This window comes from Cherax quadricarinatus, chromosome 58, assembly GCF_038502225.1.
Source record: "Cherax quadricarinatus isolate ZL_2023a chromosome 58, ASM3850222v1, whole genome shotgun sequence".
Taxonomy (NCBI): Eukaryota; Metazoa; Arthropoda; class Malacostraca; order Decapoda; family Parastacidae; genus Cherax; species Cherax quadricarinatus.
In genome coordinates this window covers 6297130-6319380 of record NC_091349.1, presented here as the reverse complement: position 1 = coordinate 6319380, position 22251 = coordinate 6297130, and the positions used below count along the sequence as shown (strand labels likewise).

The following is a 22251-nucleotide window of genomic DNA, read 5'->3' as shown; positions in this document are numbered from 1 at the left end:
AGATACTGTGATGGGTGTGGGGATGGTAGATACTGTGATGGGTGTGGGGATGTTATAATGGAGGTAGATACTGTGATGGGTGTGAGGATGTTATAATGGTGGTAGATACTGTGATGGGTGTGGGGATGTTATAATGGTGGTAGATACTGTGATGGGTGTGGGGATGGTAGATACTGTGATGGGTGTGGGGATGGTAGATACTGTGATGGGTGTGGGGATGGTAGATACTGTGATGGTTGTGGGGATGTTATAATGGTGGTAGATACTGTGATGGGTGTGGGGATGGTATAATGGTGGTAGATACTGTGATGGGTGTGGGATGTTATAATGGTGGTAGATACTGTGATGGGTGTGGGATGTTATAATGGTGGTAGATACTGTGATGGGTGTGGGATGTTATAATGGTGGTAGATACTGTGATGGGTGTGGGGATGGTATAATGGTGGTAGATACTGTGATGGGTGTGGGGATGTTATAATGGTGGTAGATACTGTGATGGGTGTGGGATGTTATAATGGTGGTAGATACTGTGATGGTTGTGGGGATGTTATAATGGTGGTAGATACTGTGATGGTTGTGGGGATGTTATAATGGTGGTAGATACTGTGATGGTTGTGGGGATGTTATAATGGTGGTAGATACTGTGATGGGTGTGGGGATGTTATAATGGTGGTAGATACTGTGATGGTTGTGGGGATGTTATAATGGTGGTAGATACTGTGATGGGTGTGGGGATGGTATAATGGTGGTAGATACTGTGATGGGTGTGGGGATGGTATAATGGTGGTAGATACTGTGATGGGTGTGGGGATGTTATAATGGTGGTAGATACTGTGATGGGTGTGGGATGTTATAATGGTGGTAGATACTGTGATGGGTGTGGGATGTTATAATGGTGGTAGATACTGTGATGGGTGTGGGATGTTATAATGGTGGTAGATACTGTGATGGGTGTGGGATGTTATAATGGTGGTAGATACTGTGATGGGTGTGGGATGTTATAATGGTGGTAGATACTGTGATGGGTGTGGGGATGTTATAATGGTGGTAGATACTGTGATGGGTGTGGGATGTTATAATGGTGGTAGATACTGTGATGGGTGTGGGATGTTATAATGGTGGTAGATACTGTGATGGTTGTGGGGATGGTAGATACTGTGATGGTTGTGGGGATGTTATAATGGTGGTAGATACTGTGATGGTTGTGGGGATGTTATAATGGTGGTAGATACTGTGATGGTTGTGGGGATGTTATAATGGTGGTAGATACTGTGATGGTTGTGGGATGTTATAATGGTGGTAGATACTGTGATGGGTGTGGGGATGGTATAATGGAGGTAGATACTGTGATGGGTGTGGGGATGTTATAATGGTGGTAGATACTGTGATGGGTGTGTGGATGTTATAATGGTGGTAGATACTGTGATGGGTGTGGGGATGTTATAATGGTGGTAGATACTGTGATGGGTGTGGGGATGGTATAATGGTGGTAGATACTGTGATGGTTGTGGGGATGTTATAATGGTGGTAGATACTGTGATGGTTGTGGGGATGGTAGATACTGTGATGGTTGTGGGGATGTTATAATGGTGGTAGATACTGTGATGGGTGTGGGATGTTATAATGGTGGTAGATACTGTGATGGGTGTGGGATGTTATAATGGTGGTAGATACTGTGATGGGTGTGGGATGTTATAATGGTGGTAGATACTGTGATGGGTGTGTAGATGGTATAATGGTGGTAGATACTGTGATGGGTGTGGGGATGTTATAATGGTGGTAGATACTGTGATGGGTGTGGGATGTTATAATGGTGGTAGATACTGTGATGGGTGTGGGATGTTATAATGGTGGTAGATACTGTGATGGGTGTGTTGATGGTATAATGGTGGTAGATACTGTGATGGGTGTGTGGATGGTATAATGGTGGTAGATACTGTGATGGGTGTGGGGATGTTATAATGGTGGTAGATACTGTGATGGGTGTGGGATGTTATAATGGTGGTAGATACTGTGATGGGTGTGGGATGTTATAATGGTGGTAGATACTGTGATGGGTGTGGGATGTTATAATGGTGGTAGATACTGTGATGGGTGTGTGGATGGTATAATGGTGGTAGATACTGTGATGGGTGTGGGATGTTATAATGGTGGTAGATACTGTGATGGGTGTGGGGATGTTATAATGGTGGTAGATACTGTGATGGGTGTGGGATGTTATAATGGTGGTAGATACTGTGATGGGTGTGGGATGTTATAATGGTGGTAGATACTGTGATGGGTGTGGGATGTTATAATGGTGGTAGATACTGTGATGGGTGTGGGATGTTATAATGGTGGTAGATACTGTGATGGGTGTGTGGATGGTATAATGGTGGTAGATACTGTGATGGGTGTGGGATGTTATAATGGTGGTAGATACTGTGATGGGTGTGGGGATGTTATAATGGTGGTAGATACTGTGATGGGTGTGGGATGTTATAATGGAGGTAGATACTGTGATGGGTGTGGGATGTTATAATGGTGGTAGATACTGTGATGGGTGTGGGATGTTATAATGGTGGTAGATACTGTGATGGGTGTGGGATGTTATAATGGTGGTAGATACTGTGATGGGTGTGGGGATGGTATAATGGAGGTAGATACTGTGATGGGTGTGGGGATGTTATAATGGTGGTAGATACTGTGATGGGTGTGTGGATGGTATAATGGAGGTAGATACTGTGATGGGTGTGGGATGTTATAATGGTGGTAGATACTGTGATGGGTGTGGGATGTTATAATGGTGGTAGATACTGTGATGGGTGTGGGGATGGTATAATGGTGGTAGATACTGTGATGGGTGTGGGGATGTTATAATGGTGGTAGATACTGTGATGGTTGTGGGATGTTATAATGGTGGTAGATACTGTGATGGGTGTGTGGATGGTATAATGGTGGTAGATACTGTGATGGGTGTGGGATGTTATAATGGTGGTAGATACTGTGATGGGTGTGGGGATGTTATAATGGTGGTAGATACTGTGATGGGTGTGTGGATGGTATAATGGAGGTAGATACTGTGATGGGTGTGGGATGTTATAATGGTGGTAGATACTGTGATGGGTGTGGGATGTTATAATGGTGGTAGATACTGTGATGGGTGTGGGATGTTATAATGGTGGTAGATACTGTGATGGGTGTGGGATGTTATAATGGTGGTAGATACTGTGATGGGTGTGGGATGTTATAATGGTGGTAGATACTGTGATGGGTGTGTGGATGGTATAATGGTGGTAGATACTGTGATGGGTGTGTGGATGGTATAATGGTGGTAGATACTGTGATGGGTGTGGGGATGTTATAATGGTGGTAGATACTGTGATGGTTGTGGGGATGGTATAATGGTGGTAGATACTGTGATGGGTGTGGGGATGGTATAATGGTGGTAGATACTGTGATGGGTGTGGGGATGTTATAATGGTGGTAGATACTGTGATGGGTGTGTGGATGGTATAATGGTGGTAGATACTGTGATGGGTGTGGGATGTTATAATGGTGGTAGATACTGTGATGGGTGTGGGGATGTTATAATGGTGGTAGATACTGTGATGGTTGTGGGGATGGTATAATGGTGGTAGATACTGTGATGGGTGTGGGGATGGTATAATGGTGGTAGATACTGTGATGGTTGTGGGGATGGTATAATGGTGGTAGATACTGTGATGGGTGTGGGATGTTATAATGGTGGTAGATACTGTGATGGGTGTGGGATGTTATAATTGTGGTAGATACTGTGATGGTTGTGGGGATGGTAGATACTGTGATGGGTGTGGGGATGGTAGATACTGTGATGGGTGTGGGGATGGTAGATACTGTGATGGGTGTGGGGATGGTAGATACTGTGATGGGTGTGGGGATGGTAGATACTGTGATGGGTGTGGGGATGGTAGATACTGTGATGGGTGTGTGGATGGTAGATACTGTGATGGGTGTGGGGATGGTAGATACTGTGATGGGTGTGGGGATGGTAGATACTGTGATGGGTGTGGGGATGGTAGATACTGTGATGGGTGTGTGGATGGTATAATGGAGTTCAGGTACTGAAGACGACTAGAGAAATAAGTCTTGGGTGGGGGAGAAAATTGACATAGAGAAAAAAATTGAATTTTTTTTTTTCGAAAAGTGGACCAGAAGATATTATATATATATTAAACTGATTTTTTTTGTGGGGGGGGGGATTGTAAATTAATCTTCTTATGGGGATTAAAAATTTCTAGTATTATTATTACTATTATTATTATTAGTATTAGTATTGTTATTGATATTGTTACTAATATTATTATTATTATTATTATTATTATTATTATTATTATTATTAGTTTTGTTATTATTATTTTTGAACGGTAAGCAGTGTAGGTATTCACAGATGGTGTGACTTGTATTCACAGATGGTGTGGAGGTAATGTGGTGGTGGTGAGGATGGTGGGCGGGAGGCGACAGTGAGGGGCGTGGGCGGCAGCGTGGGCGGCAGCGTGGGCGGCAGGTGGTCTACAACCTCCCACCACCAGCGGCAGGAGGGCGACCTATCCTGGCAGGATGGGTAACAAGCTATCCTGCTCGTGTGCCCCACTCATCAAGAAGACAGGATACCGCTATGAGGATTCACCTTGGAATCCTGCCCGTAGGAGGGACGGACATCTCCTCAGGTAGGTTTTCGGAGGCTTACACACACACACACACACACACACACACACACACACACACACACACACACACACACACACATACGCACGGGGCCAGGAGTGATGACTCGACCTCTGTAACCACAATTAGGTGAGTATATTTTTGAGTACATCGAGGTAGAGGAGGCTGGGCTTGTCAGATGCAGGGGTACCTATCGGGGATCGCGCAGCGACGGCACGGCATTCAGTGCGTCAGGGCGCAAGGCATGCGTCTCCTGACACCACTTCTCTGATCAAGCACCCACTGAACTAATACCGGGGTACAAGAGCTATATACCAGTAGTTAACTATATTAGTAGTTATGTAACAGCAGTTAGTTATGTAGCAGTAGTTAGTTATGTAGCAGTAGTTAGTTATGTAGCAGTAGTTAGTTATGTAGCAGTAGTTAGTTATGTAGCAGTAGTTAGTAATGTAGCAATGGTTAGTTATGTAGCAGTAGTTAGTTATGTAGCAGTAGTTAGTTATGTAACAGTAATTAGTTATGCAACAGTAGTTAGTTATGTAGCAGTTGTTAGTTATGTAGCAGTAGTTATTTATGTAGCAATTGTTAGTTATGTAGCAGTAGTTAGTTATGTAGCAGTAGCTATGTAGCAGTAGTTAGTTATGTAGCAGTAGTTAGTAATGTAGCAGTAATTAATTATCCAGCAGTAGTTAGTTATACAGCAGTAGTCGGTTATGTAGAAGTAGTTAGCATGATCCGATGTACTATTCACAGGATTAACAACCCATATTTCACTTCCAGCAATATAACTAACTTACTGCTAACTTCATCTCTGGAAATTGGATGTATATTTACAGAGACACAACTGATGCTTGACGACAAGCTTGTCAGTATGTATGTAGACTAGCGGCTTCAGTTCTCATTTTCAAATTACTTTGAGATGGTATGAAATACCGACTCGATGGTAAAATAGGCACAAGATCCTTTACTGATTATTTTTCGACCTTATAGTGGGCTTTATCAAGTCACCAACAGATGTACCTGAGTAGAGAGTACATGAGTACAGGAGGACCTGTTGGTCCTCCTCAGTTCCAGTCTCTTTTCAACATTCTCTGACTCTTCCCGTCACTCTGTTTACTATGTATACTCAGGAGCTCTCTGCTCAGGTACGTCTGTTTGTAACTTGATAAAGTCCACTGTGTGGGTGAAACCTAGTCAATAAAGGATCGCAATATACTGCACTTGTGTTCATTTTTCCATCAAATTACTTAAAAGATGAGCATAAATGGGAGAAATTTCAAAGAAGACCTTGATATTTTTTTTTTATATAAATGCTATGGACGAAAGCTGCAAGGAATGGGCGAGTCTCTCTAAGGAAGCAAAACTAGAAGATCGCCTTCAAACCTCTAGGGTTAAGATTAAGGAATTTACTGTTGTCATACACACACACAGACACACACACAGACACACACACACACACACACACACACACACACACACACACACACACACACACACACACACACACACACACACACACACACACACATATACACACATATACACACTTCTCAAAAAGGGTACCTTGATGCTGATCAAGGGGGTGTTGACTGAAGGAAGTGGAGTCGCCTTGCCCTTCCTTGGATAACACCTGACCCTCTTACATTCTCCAGGTGTTGTCTGAGTGATTGGCAGGTTTGACGTGTCCTCAATAAAATAATATTCTCAGTGTGTTTTCGCAGCACTAAAATCACTATATGAAGCATAACTTTTTGGAGACGTAGGAGTGTGGATAAGTAATGTTTAGCATGATGAACTACAACACTGGACCATCTGGTGCTGCGAGTGTAAACATGCTTTAGTTCTCTTAAGAAATTTTCTTAAGAAATGTTCTGGGAACAGAGTCGAGTTAAGCGCAAGACACACAGCAGCTTGTGGAGTTGTAATGCTCTACCTCACTGCTGCCAGAGATGGCCCATCTCAATTGATTCTTTTGCAAACTTTGAAGAAAAATGTCTTGAGATTATTACCTCAGGATAAACTATGAAAACCAAGCAGTGTGGTTAATCAGGCATGCGCTGTGGGGATACCTGATTACCTCCAAGAGAACATGTAGGCCAGGATGTATTACAAGAAGTGGATATGCTGAATGTTGAAGACAAAGTAAAACATTTGAAGTTTATAAAATTTCCCACAAGCAGAGTCCAGAATATCTTGCTTCCAAGCTTGTCAAGGCTGGGAATTAAAACAAGTAGAGTACTAGAGGAATGAACGCAGTTTTGTAGTACCCACAGTCAGTGGTCAGGCTTCAACAACCTTTTATTGTGCGTCAATAAAGGAGTGGAACGGCCTGCGCATGTCAAAGCCAGTCATAGCATGAGCCAGTTCAGGAAGAGAGCTAAAAGGTACCTAATGAATGAAGCTACACAAAAGGAGGAGAGGGATTTACTGCTGAGATGTATCGGATGTGAAAATTTAGATATCCGCGGACGCGGATGTGTATGAGGATGTCTTACTTATTTTGCGGATGCATATGCGGATATCTGTTTACAATAAAATGAGGAAGTAAGAAATTGTGCGGATGTTCCGCGGATGTGGATATCCGATACATCACTATATAGCTAAACAATATATTATATTGTTTAGTTAACATTCATGTATCTATTATTATAAGTTGATCCTCTCTTTAATGTTTATGTTAATAAGTCAGTTTATCTTATTCCTAGTATATTTCCTTTTATTATAAGTGATTTTCACACAGTTGAGTTACTTAGTTGTTTTAACTTTTAAGGTTTAATTAAGATATTACAAGGGCCCCAGTGGACATATAAAGTCACTTTGACTTTTTTAGGTTATTCTAGATAATTTGCACATGTTACTATGTATGGTAATTTGTGTAACTGTATTTATGTGTAGCTGTACCTAAATAAACTTACACTCCAGATTGGTTATCCTTTAGGTTCAACGTAGATTAGTCTACCATAGTTTTATGCACTCTTGATTAGCCTACCGTACATTGGTACACTCTAGGTTAGTCTACCCTTTAGGTTAATCGCAAATTAGTTTCCCCTGGAATAGTTCATCGACCGTCGTTTTCTATGTTAAGCTGGCTTGTATGATGTCCATTTTCTGTGTTAGTCATTAGAGCAGAGACTGAGCTAAAGTTGATTAACTCTGAGGTTTCTGAAAATATATTGAAGAGACAAACGATGTGTCGATCGTCTCTGTGCTTTTTTTTTATACTTGAAGACGAGAGAGGGAGGAGGAGCAGGAGGATGAGAAGGAGTAGGCGAAGGAGTAAGAGAAGGAATAGGAGGAGGAGGAGGAGGAGGAGAGATAGAAAGAAATTGTAAGACGATGTAGGAAGCATTAGCGCACCCAGCACACACACACTGAGGTCCAGGGGTCGATCCCCGGTACGGGTGGAAGCATTAAGATGTGTTTCCTTAAGACATCTGCTGTCCCTGTTCATTTAGCAGCCAAATAGGTACCTGGGTGTTAGTTCACTGGTGTGGGTCGCATCCTGCGACAAAATTTAGCTAATTTGCTCGAAATGCTCTACATAACCAGGGACTTTCCATATAGTATGTCACTGATGTCAGCTGTGGTCTGTATAAGTTGTATCATGTACTTTTAGAAATAAAGGCTATTATTAATTATTTCTGAGTGGTGATGAACAGGTGACATGCAGCCTTAATGACCCTCGTGTAGTGGATAGATTTTAAACCTAATTAGCCACTCAAGAAATGTAAAGACAGTATAAACTCGGCTGTTACAACCAAATGGACGTAGGGAAGAAGAAAATGAAGGAGGGGAGGAGGAGAAGAATGAGGAGAAGAAGAAAGAGGAGGAGAAGATTTTATTTCGAATATTAATCCCGCAGAGGTAATAACTCAGGATAAGTCATGATAGCCATTCAGGGTGGCTTATGTCTACTGTCTTCCTTAAATACTCTTCCCCAGGATGCCACCCACAACAGTCGGATATCACCTTACTGCTAAATGATCAGCAGCAACAGTTAATGAATTTGACAGCTGTGCAGCACCTGGGTATCTCTATTTTGTAGACATTTCACCCACCAGTGGCTTTATCAGTACGGTAAAGGAGCATAAGTGGAAGACTATCAGAGATAAGGTAATCAGTCCCTCAGTCTTGCAGAATACGTACAAAAGATACTAGAAGATGAGGTAATCTATTTCTCATCCTAGAAGCAGGTGTTCAGTACCTTGGTCTTAATGTAAAGAACAGGCAGGAGTATACCGGAGTTAGTTGAGGTGCAGCAGGTGAAGGCATCATCACAGGTGGCCGGGACCAGCTAGTGGAAGTAGGTCATGTCCAACATCTGGACCAGAGGTCAGCAAGTAGACTGGTAGATGATATCCTCTTTAGTAAGTCGCCATCATGTTTCTGTGGCTGTACGACTCTACCACTCTCTCTCTCTCTCTCTCTCTCTCTCTCTCTCTCTCTCCCTCTCTCTCCCTCTCTCTCCCTCTTTAATCCTCCTGTCTTTTCTTTTTCCTCATCTTTTTCCCCCTTTCTCTCAGACCTAAATACTCGGTTTTTCTTCTATTTTTTTTATTTCTTTCTATTCTGGGTTTGTGTTGTTCTTCATATTTAGAATAATTTTTTATTGAGTGTCTTATTCATTCTGTTTTTCATATATAACTGTTTATGTTTTCTTTTATTGCTTTGTTTATGGTTCGTAATAATAATAATGATAACGAATGTATTAAACTGTTTTTGTCAATATTGAGAGAGAGAGAGAGAGAGAGAGAGAGAGAGAGAGTTACACCAACAGTATCACAGTCCAAACACCACTGGACTTCGAGAAAGCCATTAACGACACAACCATGTACTCTGCCCTAGGTCCAGACTCATCCTCTTACTATCATTTAAAATTCACAATAAAATCATTTTTGCACACACACAAAGACAGGATGTTCCAGAGATGGGACGCAAACACAAGAGGTCACAATTGGAAGTTGAAGACTCAGATGAATCAGAGGGATGTTAGGAAATATTTCTTCAGTCATAGAGTAGTCAGGCCGTGGAATAGCCTAGAAAGTGACGTAGTGGAGGCAGGAACCATACACAGTTTTAAGACGAGGTTTGATAAAGCTCATGGAGCAAGGAGAGAGAGGACATAATAGCAATCAGCGAAGAGGCGGGGCCAGGAGCTATGAATCGACCCCTGCAACCACAAATAGGCGAGTACACACACACACACACACACACACACACAGCAATTTCCCATCATGGCAGTTACCCAAATTCACTATAACCTGACCTACAGTTTTGTCTTCTAAAGGACCTCCGTGTTTAACAAGAACTGCAAGACACCTGTTACGTGCATTAAACGTTTTATGGAGAGGAAACATAGACACGTGGGTCATCCCACAGACCATAAGAACCACAGATATAAATTCCATTCCTCAAAGCTAGCAGCAAAACAAAAATAGAGAAATATAGACTGATAGCACTAACGTCCCTCATTATTAAAACCTTTGAAAGAGTTGTATGACGCAGGACCTCTAACCTAACTAATGTAGTCGCAGCAGTTGCACAATCCAGGCTAGAAGGGTGTCCAGTAGCTCGATTGGTAGCGCACTCAGCTTACATATTGAGGACCGGGGTTCGGTCTCCGGTACGGGTGGAAATATTACGATGTATTTCCTTAGTTAAGACACCTGCTGTCTTTGTTCACCTAGCAGTATAATAGGTACCTGGGTGTTAGTCGACAGGTGGGGGTCGCATCCTGGCGACAAAATTGACCTAATTTGCCCGAATTGCACTGCATAAGAAGGGGATATTTATATAGTTGTATGTCATCGATGTCAGCTGTGGTCCGTATACTTTGTACTTGAAAAAATAAAGATTATTTTTTTAATTATTACGGATGTAGAATAGTCGCTGCTGCCTCTCACTACTGGACCACTATGACATGGTCTTGGATGGTCGCTGCTGCCTCTCACTACTGGACCACTATGACATGGTCTTGGATGGTCGCTGCTGCCTCTCACTACTGGACCACTATGACATGGTCTTGGATGGTCGCTGCTGCCTCTCACTACTGGACCACTATGACATGGTCTTGGATGGTCGCTGCTGCCTCTCACTACTGGACCACTATGACATGGTCTTGGATGGTCGCTGCTGCCTCTCACTACTGGACCACTACGACATGGTCTTGGATGGTCGCTGCTGCCTCTCACTACTGGACCACTATGACATGGTCTTGGATAGTCGCTGCTGCCTCTCACTACTGGACCACTATGACATGGTCTTGGATGGTCGCTGCTGCCTCTCACTACTGGACCACTATGACATGGTCTTGGATGGTCGCTGCTGCCTCTCACTACTGGACCACTATGACATGGTCTTGGATGGTCGCTGCTGCCTCTCACTACTGGACCACTATGACATGGTCTTGGATGGTCGCTGCTGCCTCTCACTACTGGACCACTATGACATGGTCTTGGATGGTCGCTGCTGCCTCTCACTACTGGACCACTATGACATGGTCTTGGATGGTCGCTGCTGCCTCTCACTACTGTACCACTATGACATGGTCTTGGATAGTCGCTGCTGCCTCTCACTACTGGACCACTATGACATGGTCTTGGATGGTCGCTGCTGCCTCTCACTACTGGACCACTATGACATGGTCTTGGATGGTCGCTGCTGCCTCTCACTACTGTACCACTATGACATGGTCTTGGATGGTTGCTGCTGCCTCTCACTACTGGACCACTATGACATGGTCTTGGATGGTCGCTGCTGCCTCTCACTACTGGACCACTATGACATGGTCTTGGATGGTCGCTGCTGCCTCTCACTACTGTACCACTATGACATGGTCTTGGATGGTTGCTGCTGCCTCTCACTACTGGACCACTATGACATGGTCTTGGATGGTCGCTGCTGCCTCTCACTACTGGACCACTATGACATGGTCTTGGATCGTCGCTGCTGCCTCTCACTACTGGACCACTATGACATGGTCTTGGATAGTCGCTGCTGCCTCTCACTACTGGACCACTATGACATGGTCTTGGATAGTCGCTGCTGCCTCTCACTACTGTACCACTATGACATGGTCTTGGATGGTCGCTGCTGCCTCTCACTACTGGACCACTATGACATGGTCTTGGATGGTCGCTGCTGCCTCTCACTACTGGACCACTATGACATGGTCTTGGATGGTTGCTGCTGCCTCTCACTACTGGACCACTATGACATGGTCTTGGATGGTTGCTGCTGCCTCTCACTACTGGACCACTATGACATGGTCTTGGATGGTCGCTGCTGCCTCTCACTACTGGACCACTATGACATGGTCTTGGATGGTCGCTGCTGCCTCTCACTACTGGATCACTATGACATGGTCTTGGATGGTCGCTGCTGCCTCTCACTACTGGACCACTATGACATGGTCTTGGATGGTCGCTGCTGCCTCTCACTACTGGACCACTATGACATGGTCTTGGATGGTCGCTGCTGCCTCTCACTACTGGACCACTATGATATGGTCTTGGATGGTCGCTGCTGCCTCTCACTACTGGACCACTATGACATGGTCTTGGATGGTCGCTGCTGCCTCTCACTACTGGACCACTATGACATGGTCTTGGATGGTCGCTGCTGCCTCTCACTACTGGACCACTATGACATGGTCTTGGATAGTCGCTGCTGCCTCTCACTACTGGACCACTATGACATGGTCTTGGATGGTCGCTGCTGCCTCTCACTACTGTACCACTATGACATGGTCTTGAATAGTCGCTGCTGCCTCTCACTACTGGACCACTATGACATGGTCTTGGATGGTCGCTGCTGCCTCTCACTACTGGACCACTATGACATGGTCTTGGATGGTCGCTGCTGCCTCTCACTACTGGACCACTATGATATGGTCTTGGATGGTCGCTGCTGCCTCTTACTACTGGACCACTATGACATGGTCTTGGATGGTCGCTGCTGCCTCTCACTACTGGACCACTATGACATGGTCTTGGATGGTCGCTGCTGCCTCTCACTACTGGACCACTATGACATGGTCTTGGATGGTCGCTGCTGCCTCTCACTACTGGACCACTATGACATGGTCTTGGATAGTCGCTGCTGCCTCTCATTACTGGACCACTATGACATGGTCTTGGATAGTCGCTGCTGCCTCTCACTACTGGACCACTATGACATGGTCTTGGATAGTCGCTGCTGCCTCTCACTACTGGACCACTATGACATGGTCTTGGATGGTCGCTGCTGCCTCTCACTACTGTACCACTATGACATGGTCTTGAATAGTCGCTGCTGCCTCTCACTACTGGACCACTATGACATGGTCTTGGATGGTCGCTGCTGCCTCTCACTACTGGACCACTATGACATGGTCTTGGATGGTCGCTGCTGCCTCTCACTACTGGACCACTATGATATGGTCTTGGATGGTCGCTGCTGCCTCTTACTACTGGACCACTATGACATGGTCTTGGATGGTCGCTGCTGCCTCTCACAACTACTGGACCACTATGACATGGTCTTGGATGGTCGCTGCTGCCTCTCACTACTGGACCACTATGACATGGTCTTGGATGGTCGCTGCTGCCTCTCACTACTGGACCACTATGACATGGTCTTGGATAGTCGCTGCTGCCTCTCACTACTGGACCACTATGACATGGTCTTGGATAGTCGCTGCTGCCTCTCACTACTGGACCACTATGACATGGTCTTGGATAGTCGCTGCTGCCTCTCACTACTGGACCACTATGACATGGTCTTGGATGGTCGCTGCTGCCTCTCACTACTGGACCACTATGACATGGTCTTGGATGGTCGCTGCTGCCTCTCACTACTGGACCACTATGACATGGTCTTGGATGGTCGCTGCTGCCTCTCACTACTGGACCACTATGACATGGTCTTGGATGGTCGCTGCTGCCTCTCACTACTGGACCACTATGATATGGTCTTGGATGGTCGCTGCTGCCTCTCACTACTGGACCACTATGACATGGTCTTGGATGGTCGCTGCTGCCTCTCACTACTGGACCACTATGACATGGTCTTGGATAGTCGCTGCTGCCTCTCACTACTGGACCACTATGACATGGTCTTGGATGGTCGCTGCTGCCTCTCACTACTGGACCACTATGACATGGTCTTGGATGGTCGCTGCTGCCTCTCGCTACTGGACCACTATGACATGGTCTTGGATGGTCGCTGCTGCCTCTCACTACTGGACCACTATGACATGGTCTTGGATGGTCGCTGCTGCCTCTCACTACTGGACCACTATGACATGGTCTTGGATGGTCGCTGCTGCCTCTCACTACTGGACCACTATGACATGGTCTTGGATGGTCGCTGCTGCCTCTCACTACTGGACCACTATGACATGGTCTTGGATAGTCGCTGCTGCCTCTCACTACTGGACCACTATGACATGGTCTTGGATAGTCGCTGCTGCCTCTCACTACTGGACCACTATGACATGGTCTTGGATGGTCGCTGCTGCCTCTCACTACTGGACCACTATGACATGGTCTTGGATGGTCGCTGCTGCCTCTCACTACTGGACCACTATGACATGGTCTTGGATAGTCGCTGCTGCCTCTCACTACTGGACCACTATGACATGGTCTTGGATAGTCGTTGCTGCCTCTCACTACTGGACCACTATGACATGGTCTTGCATAGTCGCTGCTGCCTCTCACTACTGGACCACTATGACATGGTCTTGGATAGTCGCTGCTGCCTCTCACTACTGGACCACTATGACATGGTCTTGGATGGTCGCTGCTGCCTCTCACTACTGGACCACTATGACATGGTCTTGGATGGTCGCTGCTGCCTCTCACTACTGGACCACTATGACATGGTCTTGGATGGTCGCTGCTGCCTCTCACTACTGGACCACTATGACATGGTCTTGGATGGTCGCTGCTGCCTCTCACTACTGGACCACTATGACATGGTTTTGGATGGTCGCTGCTGCCTCTCACTACTGGACCACTATGACATGGTCTTGGATGGTCGCTGCTGCCTCTCACTACTGGACCACTATGACATGGTCTTGGATGGTCGCTGCTGCCTCTCACTACTGGACCACTATGACATGGTCTTGAATAGTCGCTGCTGCCTCTCACTACTGGACCACTATGACATGGTCTTGGATAGTCGCTGCTGCCTCTCACTACTGGACCACTATGACATGGTCTTGGATGGTCGCTGCTGCCTCTCACTACTGTACCACTATGACATGGTCTTGAATAGTCGCTGCTGCCTCTCACTACTGGACCACTATGACATGGTCTTGGATGGTCGCTGCTGCCTCTCGCTACTGGACCACTATGACATGGTCTTGGATGGTCGCTGCTGCCTCTCACTACTGGACCACTATGACATGGTCTTGGATGGTCGCTGCTGCCTCTCACTACTGGACCACTATGACATGGTCTTGGATGGTCGCTGCTGCCTCTCACTACTGGACCACTATGACATGGTCTTGGATGGTCGCTGCTGCCTCTCACTACTGGACCACTATGACATGGTCTTGGATGGTCGCTGCTGCCTCTCACTACTGGACCACTGTGACATGGTCTTGGATGGTCGCTGCTGCCTCTCACTACTGGACCACTATGATATGGTCTTGGATGGTCGCTGCTGCCTCTCACTACTGGACCACTATGACATGGTCTTGGATGGTCGCTGCTGCCTCTCACTACTGGACCACTATGACATGGTCTTGGATGGTCGCTGCTGCCTCTCACTACTGGACCACTATGACATGGTCTTGGATGGTCGCTGCTGCCTCTCACTACTGGACCACTATGACATGGTCTTGGATAGTCGCTGCTGCCTCTCACTACTGGACCACTATGACATGGTCTTGGATGGTCGCTGCTGCCTCTCACTCCTGGACCACTATGACATGGTCTTGGATGGTCGCTGCTGCCTCTCACTACTGGACCACTATGACATGGTCTTGGATGGTCGCTGCTGCCTCTCACTACTGGACCACTATGACATGGTCTTGGATGGTCGCTGCTGCCTCTCACTACTGGACCACTATGATATGGTCTTGGATGGTCGCTGCTGCCTCTTACTACTGGACCACTATGACATGGTCTTTGATGGTCGCTGCTGCCTCTCACTACTGGACCACTATGACATGGTCTTGGATGGTCGCTGCTGCCTCTCACTACTGGACCACTATGACATGGTCTTGGATGGTCGCTGCTGCCTCTCACTACTGGACCACTATGATATGGTCTTGGATGGTCGCTGCTGCCTCTCACTACTGGACCACTATGATATGGTCTTGGATGGTCGCTGCTGCCTCTTACTACTGGACCACTATGACATGGTCTTTGATGGTCGCTGCTGCCTCTCACTACTGGACCACTATGACATGGTCTTGGATGGTCGCTGCTGCCTCTCACTACTGGACCACTATGACATGGTCTTGGATGGTCGCTGCTGCGTCTCACTACTGGACCACTATGACATGGTCTTGGATAGTCGCTGCTGCCTCTCACTACTGGACCACTATGACATGGTCTTGGATAGTCGCTGCTGCCTCTCACTACTGGACCACTATGACATGGTCTTGGATGGTCGCTGCTGCCTCTCACTACTGGACCACTATGACATGGTCTTGGATGGTCGCTGCTGCCTCTCACTACTGGACCACTATGACATGGTCTTGGATGGTCGCTGCTGCCTCTCACTACTGGACCACTATGACATGGTCTTGGATAGTCGCTGCTGCCTCTCACTACTGGACCACTATGACATGGTCTTGGATAGTCGCTGCTGCCTCTCACTACTGGACCACTATGACATGGTCTTGGATGGTCGCTGCTGCCTCTCACTACTGGACCACTATGACATGGTCTTGGATGGTCGCTGCTGCCTCTCACTACTGGACCACTGTGACATGGTCTTGGATAGTCGCTGCTGCCTCTCACTACTGGACCACTATGACATGGTCTTGGATAGTCGCTGCTGCCTCTCACTACTGGACCACTATGACATGGTCTTGGATAGTCGCTGCTGCCTCTCACTACTGGACCACTATGACATGGTCTTGGATAGTCGCTGCTGCCTCTCACTACTGGACCACTATGACATGGTCTTGGATGGTCGCTGCTGCCTCTCACTACTGGACCACTATGTCATGGTCTTGGATGGTCGCTGTTGCCTCTCACTACTGGACCACTATGACATGGTCTTGGATGGTCGCTGCTGCCTCTCACTACTGGACCACTATGACATGGTCTTGGATGGTCGCTGCTGCCTCTCACTACTGGACCACTATGATATGGTCTTGGATGGTCGCTGCTGCCTCTCACTACTGGACCACTATGACATGGTCTTGGATGGTCGCTGCTGCCTCTCACTACTGGACCACTATGACATGGTCTTGGATGGTCGCTGCTGCCTCTCACTACTGGACCACTGTGACATGGTCTTGGATAGTCGCTGCTGCCTCTCACTACTGGACCACTATGACATGGTCTTGGATGGTCGCTGCTGCCTCTCACTACTGGACCACTATGACATGGTCTTGGATGGTCGCTGCTGCCTCTCACAACTACTGGACCACTATGACATGGTCTTGGATAGTCGCTGCTGCCTCTCACAACTACTGGACCACTATGACATGGTCTTGGATAGTCGCTGCTGCCTCTCACAACTACTGGACCACTATGACATGGTCTTGGATAGTCGCTGCTACCTCTCACAACTACTGGACCACTATGACATGGTCTTGGATAGTCACTGCTGCCTCTCACAACTACTGGACCACTATGACATGGTCTTGGATGGTCGCTGCTGCCTCTCACAACTACTGGACCACTATGACATGGTCTTGGATAGTCGCTGCTGCCTCTCACAACTACTGGACCACTATGACATGGTCTTGGATGGTCGCTGCTGCCTCTTACAACTACTGGACCACTATGACATGATTTTGGATAGTCGCTGCTGCCTCTCACAACTACTGGACCACTTTGACATGGTCTTGGATGGTCGCTGCTGCCTCTCACTACTGGACCACTATGACATGGTCTTGGATAGTCGCTGCTGCCTCTCACAACTACTGGACCACTATGACATGGTCTTGGATGGTCGCTGCTGCCTCTCACAACTACTGGACCACTATGACATGGTCTTGGATAGTCGCTGCTGCCTCTCACAACTACTGGACCACTATGACATGGTCTTGGATGGTCGCTGCTGCCTCTTACAACTACTGGACCACTATGACATGATTTTGGATAGTCGCTGCTGCCTCTCACAACTACTGGACCACTTTGACATGGTCTTGGATGGTCGCTGCTGCCTCTCACTACTGGACCACTATGAGATGGTCTTGGATAGTCGCTGCTGCCTCTCACAACTACTGGACCACTATGACATGGTCTTGGATGGTCGCTGCTGCCTCTCACAACTACTGGACCACTATGACATGGTCTTGGATAGTCGCTGCTGCCTCTCACAACTACTGGACCACTATGACATGGTCTTGGATGGTCGCTGCTGCCTCTCACTACTGGACCACTATGACATGGTCTTGGATAGTCACTGCTGCCTCTCACAACTACTGGACCACTATGACATGGTCTTGGATGGTCGCTGCTGCCTCTCACAACTACTGGACCACTATGACATGGTCTTGGATGGTCGCTTCTGCCTCTCACTACTGGACCACTATGACATGGTCTTGGATAGTCGCTGCTGCCTCTCACTACTGGACCACTATGACATGGTCTTGGATAGTCGCTGCTGCCTCTCACTACTGGACCACTATGACATGGTCTTGGATAGTCGCTGCTGCCTCTCACAACTACTGGACCACTATGACATGGTCTTGGATGCACCGGACGACAAACAAAATACAGATGTAGTATACGCAGACTTAGGAAAAACCTTCGACAAATGCTATCGCAGTATTATAGCGCACAAAATGCGTTCACGAGGAATAACAGGAAAAGTTGGCCTCCGAAGTTTTAACTTTATAACAGACAAAACGAAAACAGTAATAACAGAGTGAGGTTTACAGAATTAATATATTAGTTTCTATGTGATATCTTGCGCATGTGATATCTTGCTGATGTTAAAGTCAGTAACGCATACCGCACTCTGCACTATTCCTTTCGCGTGCATCTATGTAGAGTGGGCTGGGCTTATGGAATACGGGGATACCACAATGATCTTTACCTTTCCTAATGACTGTCCCGTGTCCTAACTTGTCTGGGACCTGGTATTGGTCCTGGTCATTGGGATAACCATCTCTCCCCTCCTTCCCACGAACTATTAAGACATGGGAAGTATAACCCATGTCCTGGTTTCTCTTACAGGTTATGGGCAGAGGTGTTCCACGTGTCATCGTCAGGTTCAGGTACCGTCAAGTGGCAGCAGGTGTCAGAAGACCTGGTTCCTGTCAACATTACCTGTATCCAGGACACGCCGGAGTGTGTCTTCCACATTACTGCTTACAACTCACAGGTCGACAAGATACTGGATGTACGACTCATCCAGCCAGGTCAGTGCATGGGTGAATCTGCATGGGTGAACCTACATGGGTGAACCTACATGGGTGAACCCACATGGGTGAACCCACATGGGTGAACCCACATGGGTGAACCTACATGGGTGAACCTACATGGGTGAATCTACATGGGTGAACCCACATGGGTGAACCTACATGGGTGAACCTACATGGGTGAACCTACATGGGTGAACCTACATGGGTGAACCTACATGGGTGAACCCACATGGGTGAACCCACATGGGTGAACCCACATGGGTGAACCCACATGGGTGAACCCACATAGGTGAACCTACATGGGTGAACCTACATGAGTGAACCTACATGGGTGAACCTACATGGGTGAACCCACATGGGTGAACCCACATGGGTGAACCCACATGGGTGAACCCACATGGGTGAACCTACATGGGTGAACCCACATGGGTGAACCCACATGGGTGAACCCACATGGGTGAACCATCATTGAATGAACGAATCTCTATCCAGGTTTAATAATAATAATAATAATAATAATAATAATTTTATAGTTAAATTCCAGTAATACCTTGGAATTGTTGTAAATGTTATAAAATAGCAAGTCTCAACCTTCAATACCTGGTTGTGTGGTTAATGCTCATGGTGTGGTATTTATGGTGTGGTTAATCCTGCGCGTCGCACCCTTGGTAAATCCCTGGTCGTCTACATCAGTAATCCTGGCTGGTATTAAACCCCTCCATCCCTGTGTACACGTTTAGTTTAAACTCTTTTTATTTACACGTTTTTCGTGAGTTAGTGCCTCAGTTTTTTTTATCTTACTGTGGTGCACCAGGGCAGAGCGTCGCCATGAAGAAAGCACATTTACCGTCACTCGCACCATAGGTGCTTTGTTAGAAGTGCACTTTAACGACCCACCTAACCACCATCTTTTCTCGCGTCTTTAAAACTGAAGGCACTGTATTTCGTGCCTCTGAAACACAGCTAACTGGTTTTCCTGAATTCTTCTATAGGTTTCTTGCTACGCTTGTACTCCAACAGCACGTCAAATACCAGTAATCATATCATGAGACTAAATGAACACTAGTAGGGCTGTTAGGCCATGCTAGGAAGATCTAACTCACGGCTGTCAACAATCACTCATATAAGACACATGTACAACAGTTAGGTATCTTTATTCCGAAACGTTTCGTTTACACAGTAGACGTCTTCAGTCGAGTATAAAAGAGTTAACAGAAGCAGTAGATAAGTGAAGACTATGTAATCAGTCCATCACCCTTGAAGAGGTAGTTTTGAGGCGGTCAGTCCCTCAGCCTGGAGAAGAGTTTTGTTCCATAATCTGGAACAGTAAAGATACCTGACTGTTGTATCTGTGTCTTACTTATTAACCTGTCAGTGTTGTATACCATTTTCATAGACTATCACTTGTATACCCGTCTAACCTGTATGTAAAACTAATTAGAGGTCTAGATAAGTTCTTCTAACTCGAATCGACACTTACCCCTTAGTGTCTGCAACCGTGTATGTGTATACACACGGCCACACATGTCTGCTGGGTGTTCAAGCCTCTACCAGAGATCGTCGAATTGTGACGAGGACACTAGAGCGCTGCAGGAAGATCTGAGTAGACTGACGCAGTGGTCGGTGAAGTGGCAGATGCTGTTTAATGATGACAATTGCAAAGTTCTAAGCTTTGCAAAGAAAAATAAGCATGACACTTATAAACTAAATAATGTAGATCTTAATATCGCCGATTGCGAGAAAGATTTAAGATTTCTTTTTAACAGTAATCTAAAGCCAAGACAACAGTTACCCGTGGCCTGGTGGCTAAAGCTCTTGCTTCACACGGCGAGGGTCTGGGTTCGATTCCCAGCGAGGGTAGAAACATTAGGTGTGTTTCTTCACACCGGTTGTCTATGTTCACCCATCAGTAAAATACGTAGCTGGCGACTGGTGTGGGTCGCATCCTGGGACAAAACTGATCTAATTTGCGGGAAATGCTCTGCATAACAAGCGGCTTTCTATATAGTAGTATGTCACTAATGTCAGCTATGGTCTGTATACCTTGTACATGTACTGGTAGAAATAAAGATATTATTATTAAGTATAAATAATAGAAGTCCTCAGGTAGTTCTCCAACTCTATATATCCTTGGTTAGGCCTCATTTAGACTATGCTGCTCAGTTCTGGTCACTGTATTACAGAATGGATATAAATGCTCTGGAAAACGTACAGAGGAGGATGACAAAGTTGGTCCCATGTATCAGAAATCTTTTCTGCGATGATAGACTGAGGCCCTGAGTCTGCACTCTCTAGAAAGGCGTAGAATTATGAATGATATGATTGAGGTATACAAATGGAAAGCAGTAATAAATAAAGGGGATGTAAATAACGTGCTAAAAGTATCCAAGACAGGACTCGCAGCAATGGTTTCAAGTTGGGAAAATTAAGATTTGGAAAGGATTTAGGAAAGCACTGGTTTAGTAACAGAGTTGTGGATGAGTGGAACAAACTCCCGAGTACCGTCATAGCAGTTAAAACCTTAAGTTGTTTTAAAAATAGGTTAGACAAATACATGAGTGGGTGTGAGTTGGAGCTGACTAGATTGAGCCAGTAGGTGACTTGAACCTGCCTAGCATGGGCCAGTAGGCCTCCTCTCCGCTTCTTTTTAAACGATCTTCTTAAGAAGCTCTCCTCCACTCCCTCACTCATAAGTTACACGCCACTACTACATCTTGCAGTGTTTTCAGTACTTCGTCTCTGAGTAATATTTTCACCATACGTCAGGCATTATGGTGCTGCTGCTTCCATTCTTCTTTTTCAGGATTCCCATCCATATATGTTTTATTTATTACATCTTTTGATAAACTTGTCCTTTTTCCAAAGGTTTCCTGACTCGGGTTGAGTGTTGTCTGCTCGTGTGCTCTATGGCGTGCTTCAGCTGCCTTGTATAGACCAGTAGGCCTTCTGCAGTGTTGGTGTTCTTATACACCCACCTGCACACACACAGTCACACCAAATGATGGAAATGTTTTCCTCCACCTGTG

At 46.2% G+C, this 22251-nt stretch overlaps 1 protein-coding gene across 17 annotated transcripts in view; it reads left to right on the top strand.

The window, feature by feature from the left end:
* The window catches only part of sif (still life), a 1051963-nt gene that overhangs the window by 194322 nt on the left and 835390 nt on the right, over positions 1-22251 (top strand). For all 17 annotated transcript variants that reach the window (XM_070097567.1, XM_070097564.1, XM_070097583.1 and 14 more), the window contains exons 2-3: positions 4431-4688; positions 19038-19222. In XM_070097567.1, the coding sequence (XP_069953668.1) occupies positions 4579-4688; positions 19038-19222 (295 nt within the window). In that variant the 5' untranslated portion in view covers positions 4431-4578. The remainder of the gene's footprint in view (positions 1-4430; positions 4689-19037; positions 19223-22251) is intronic.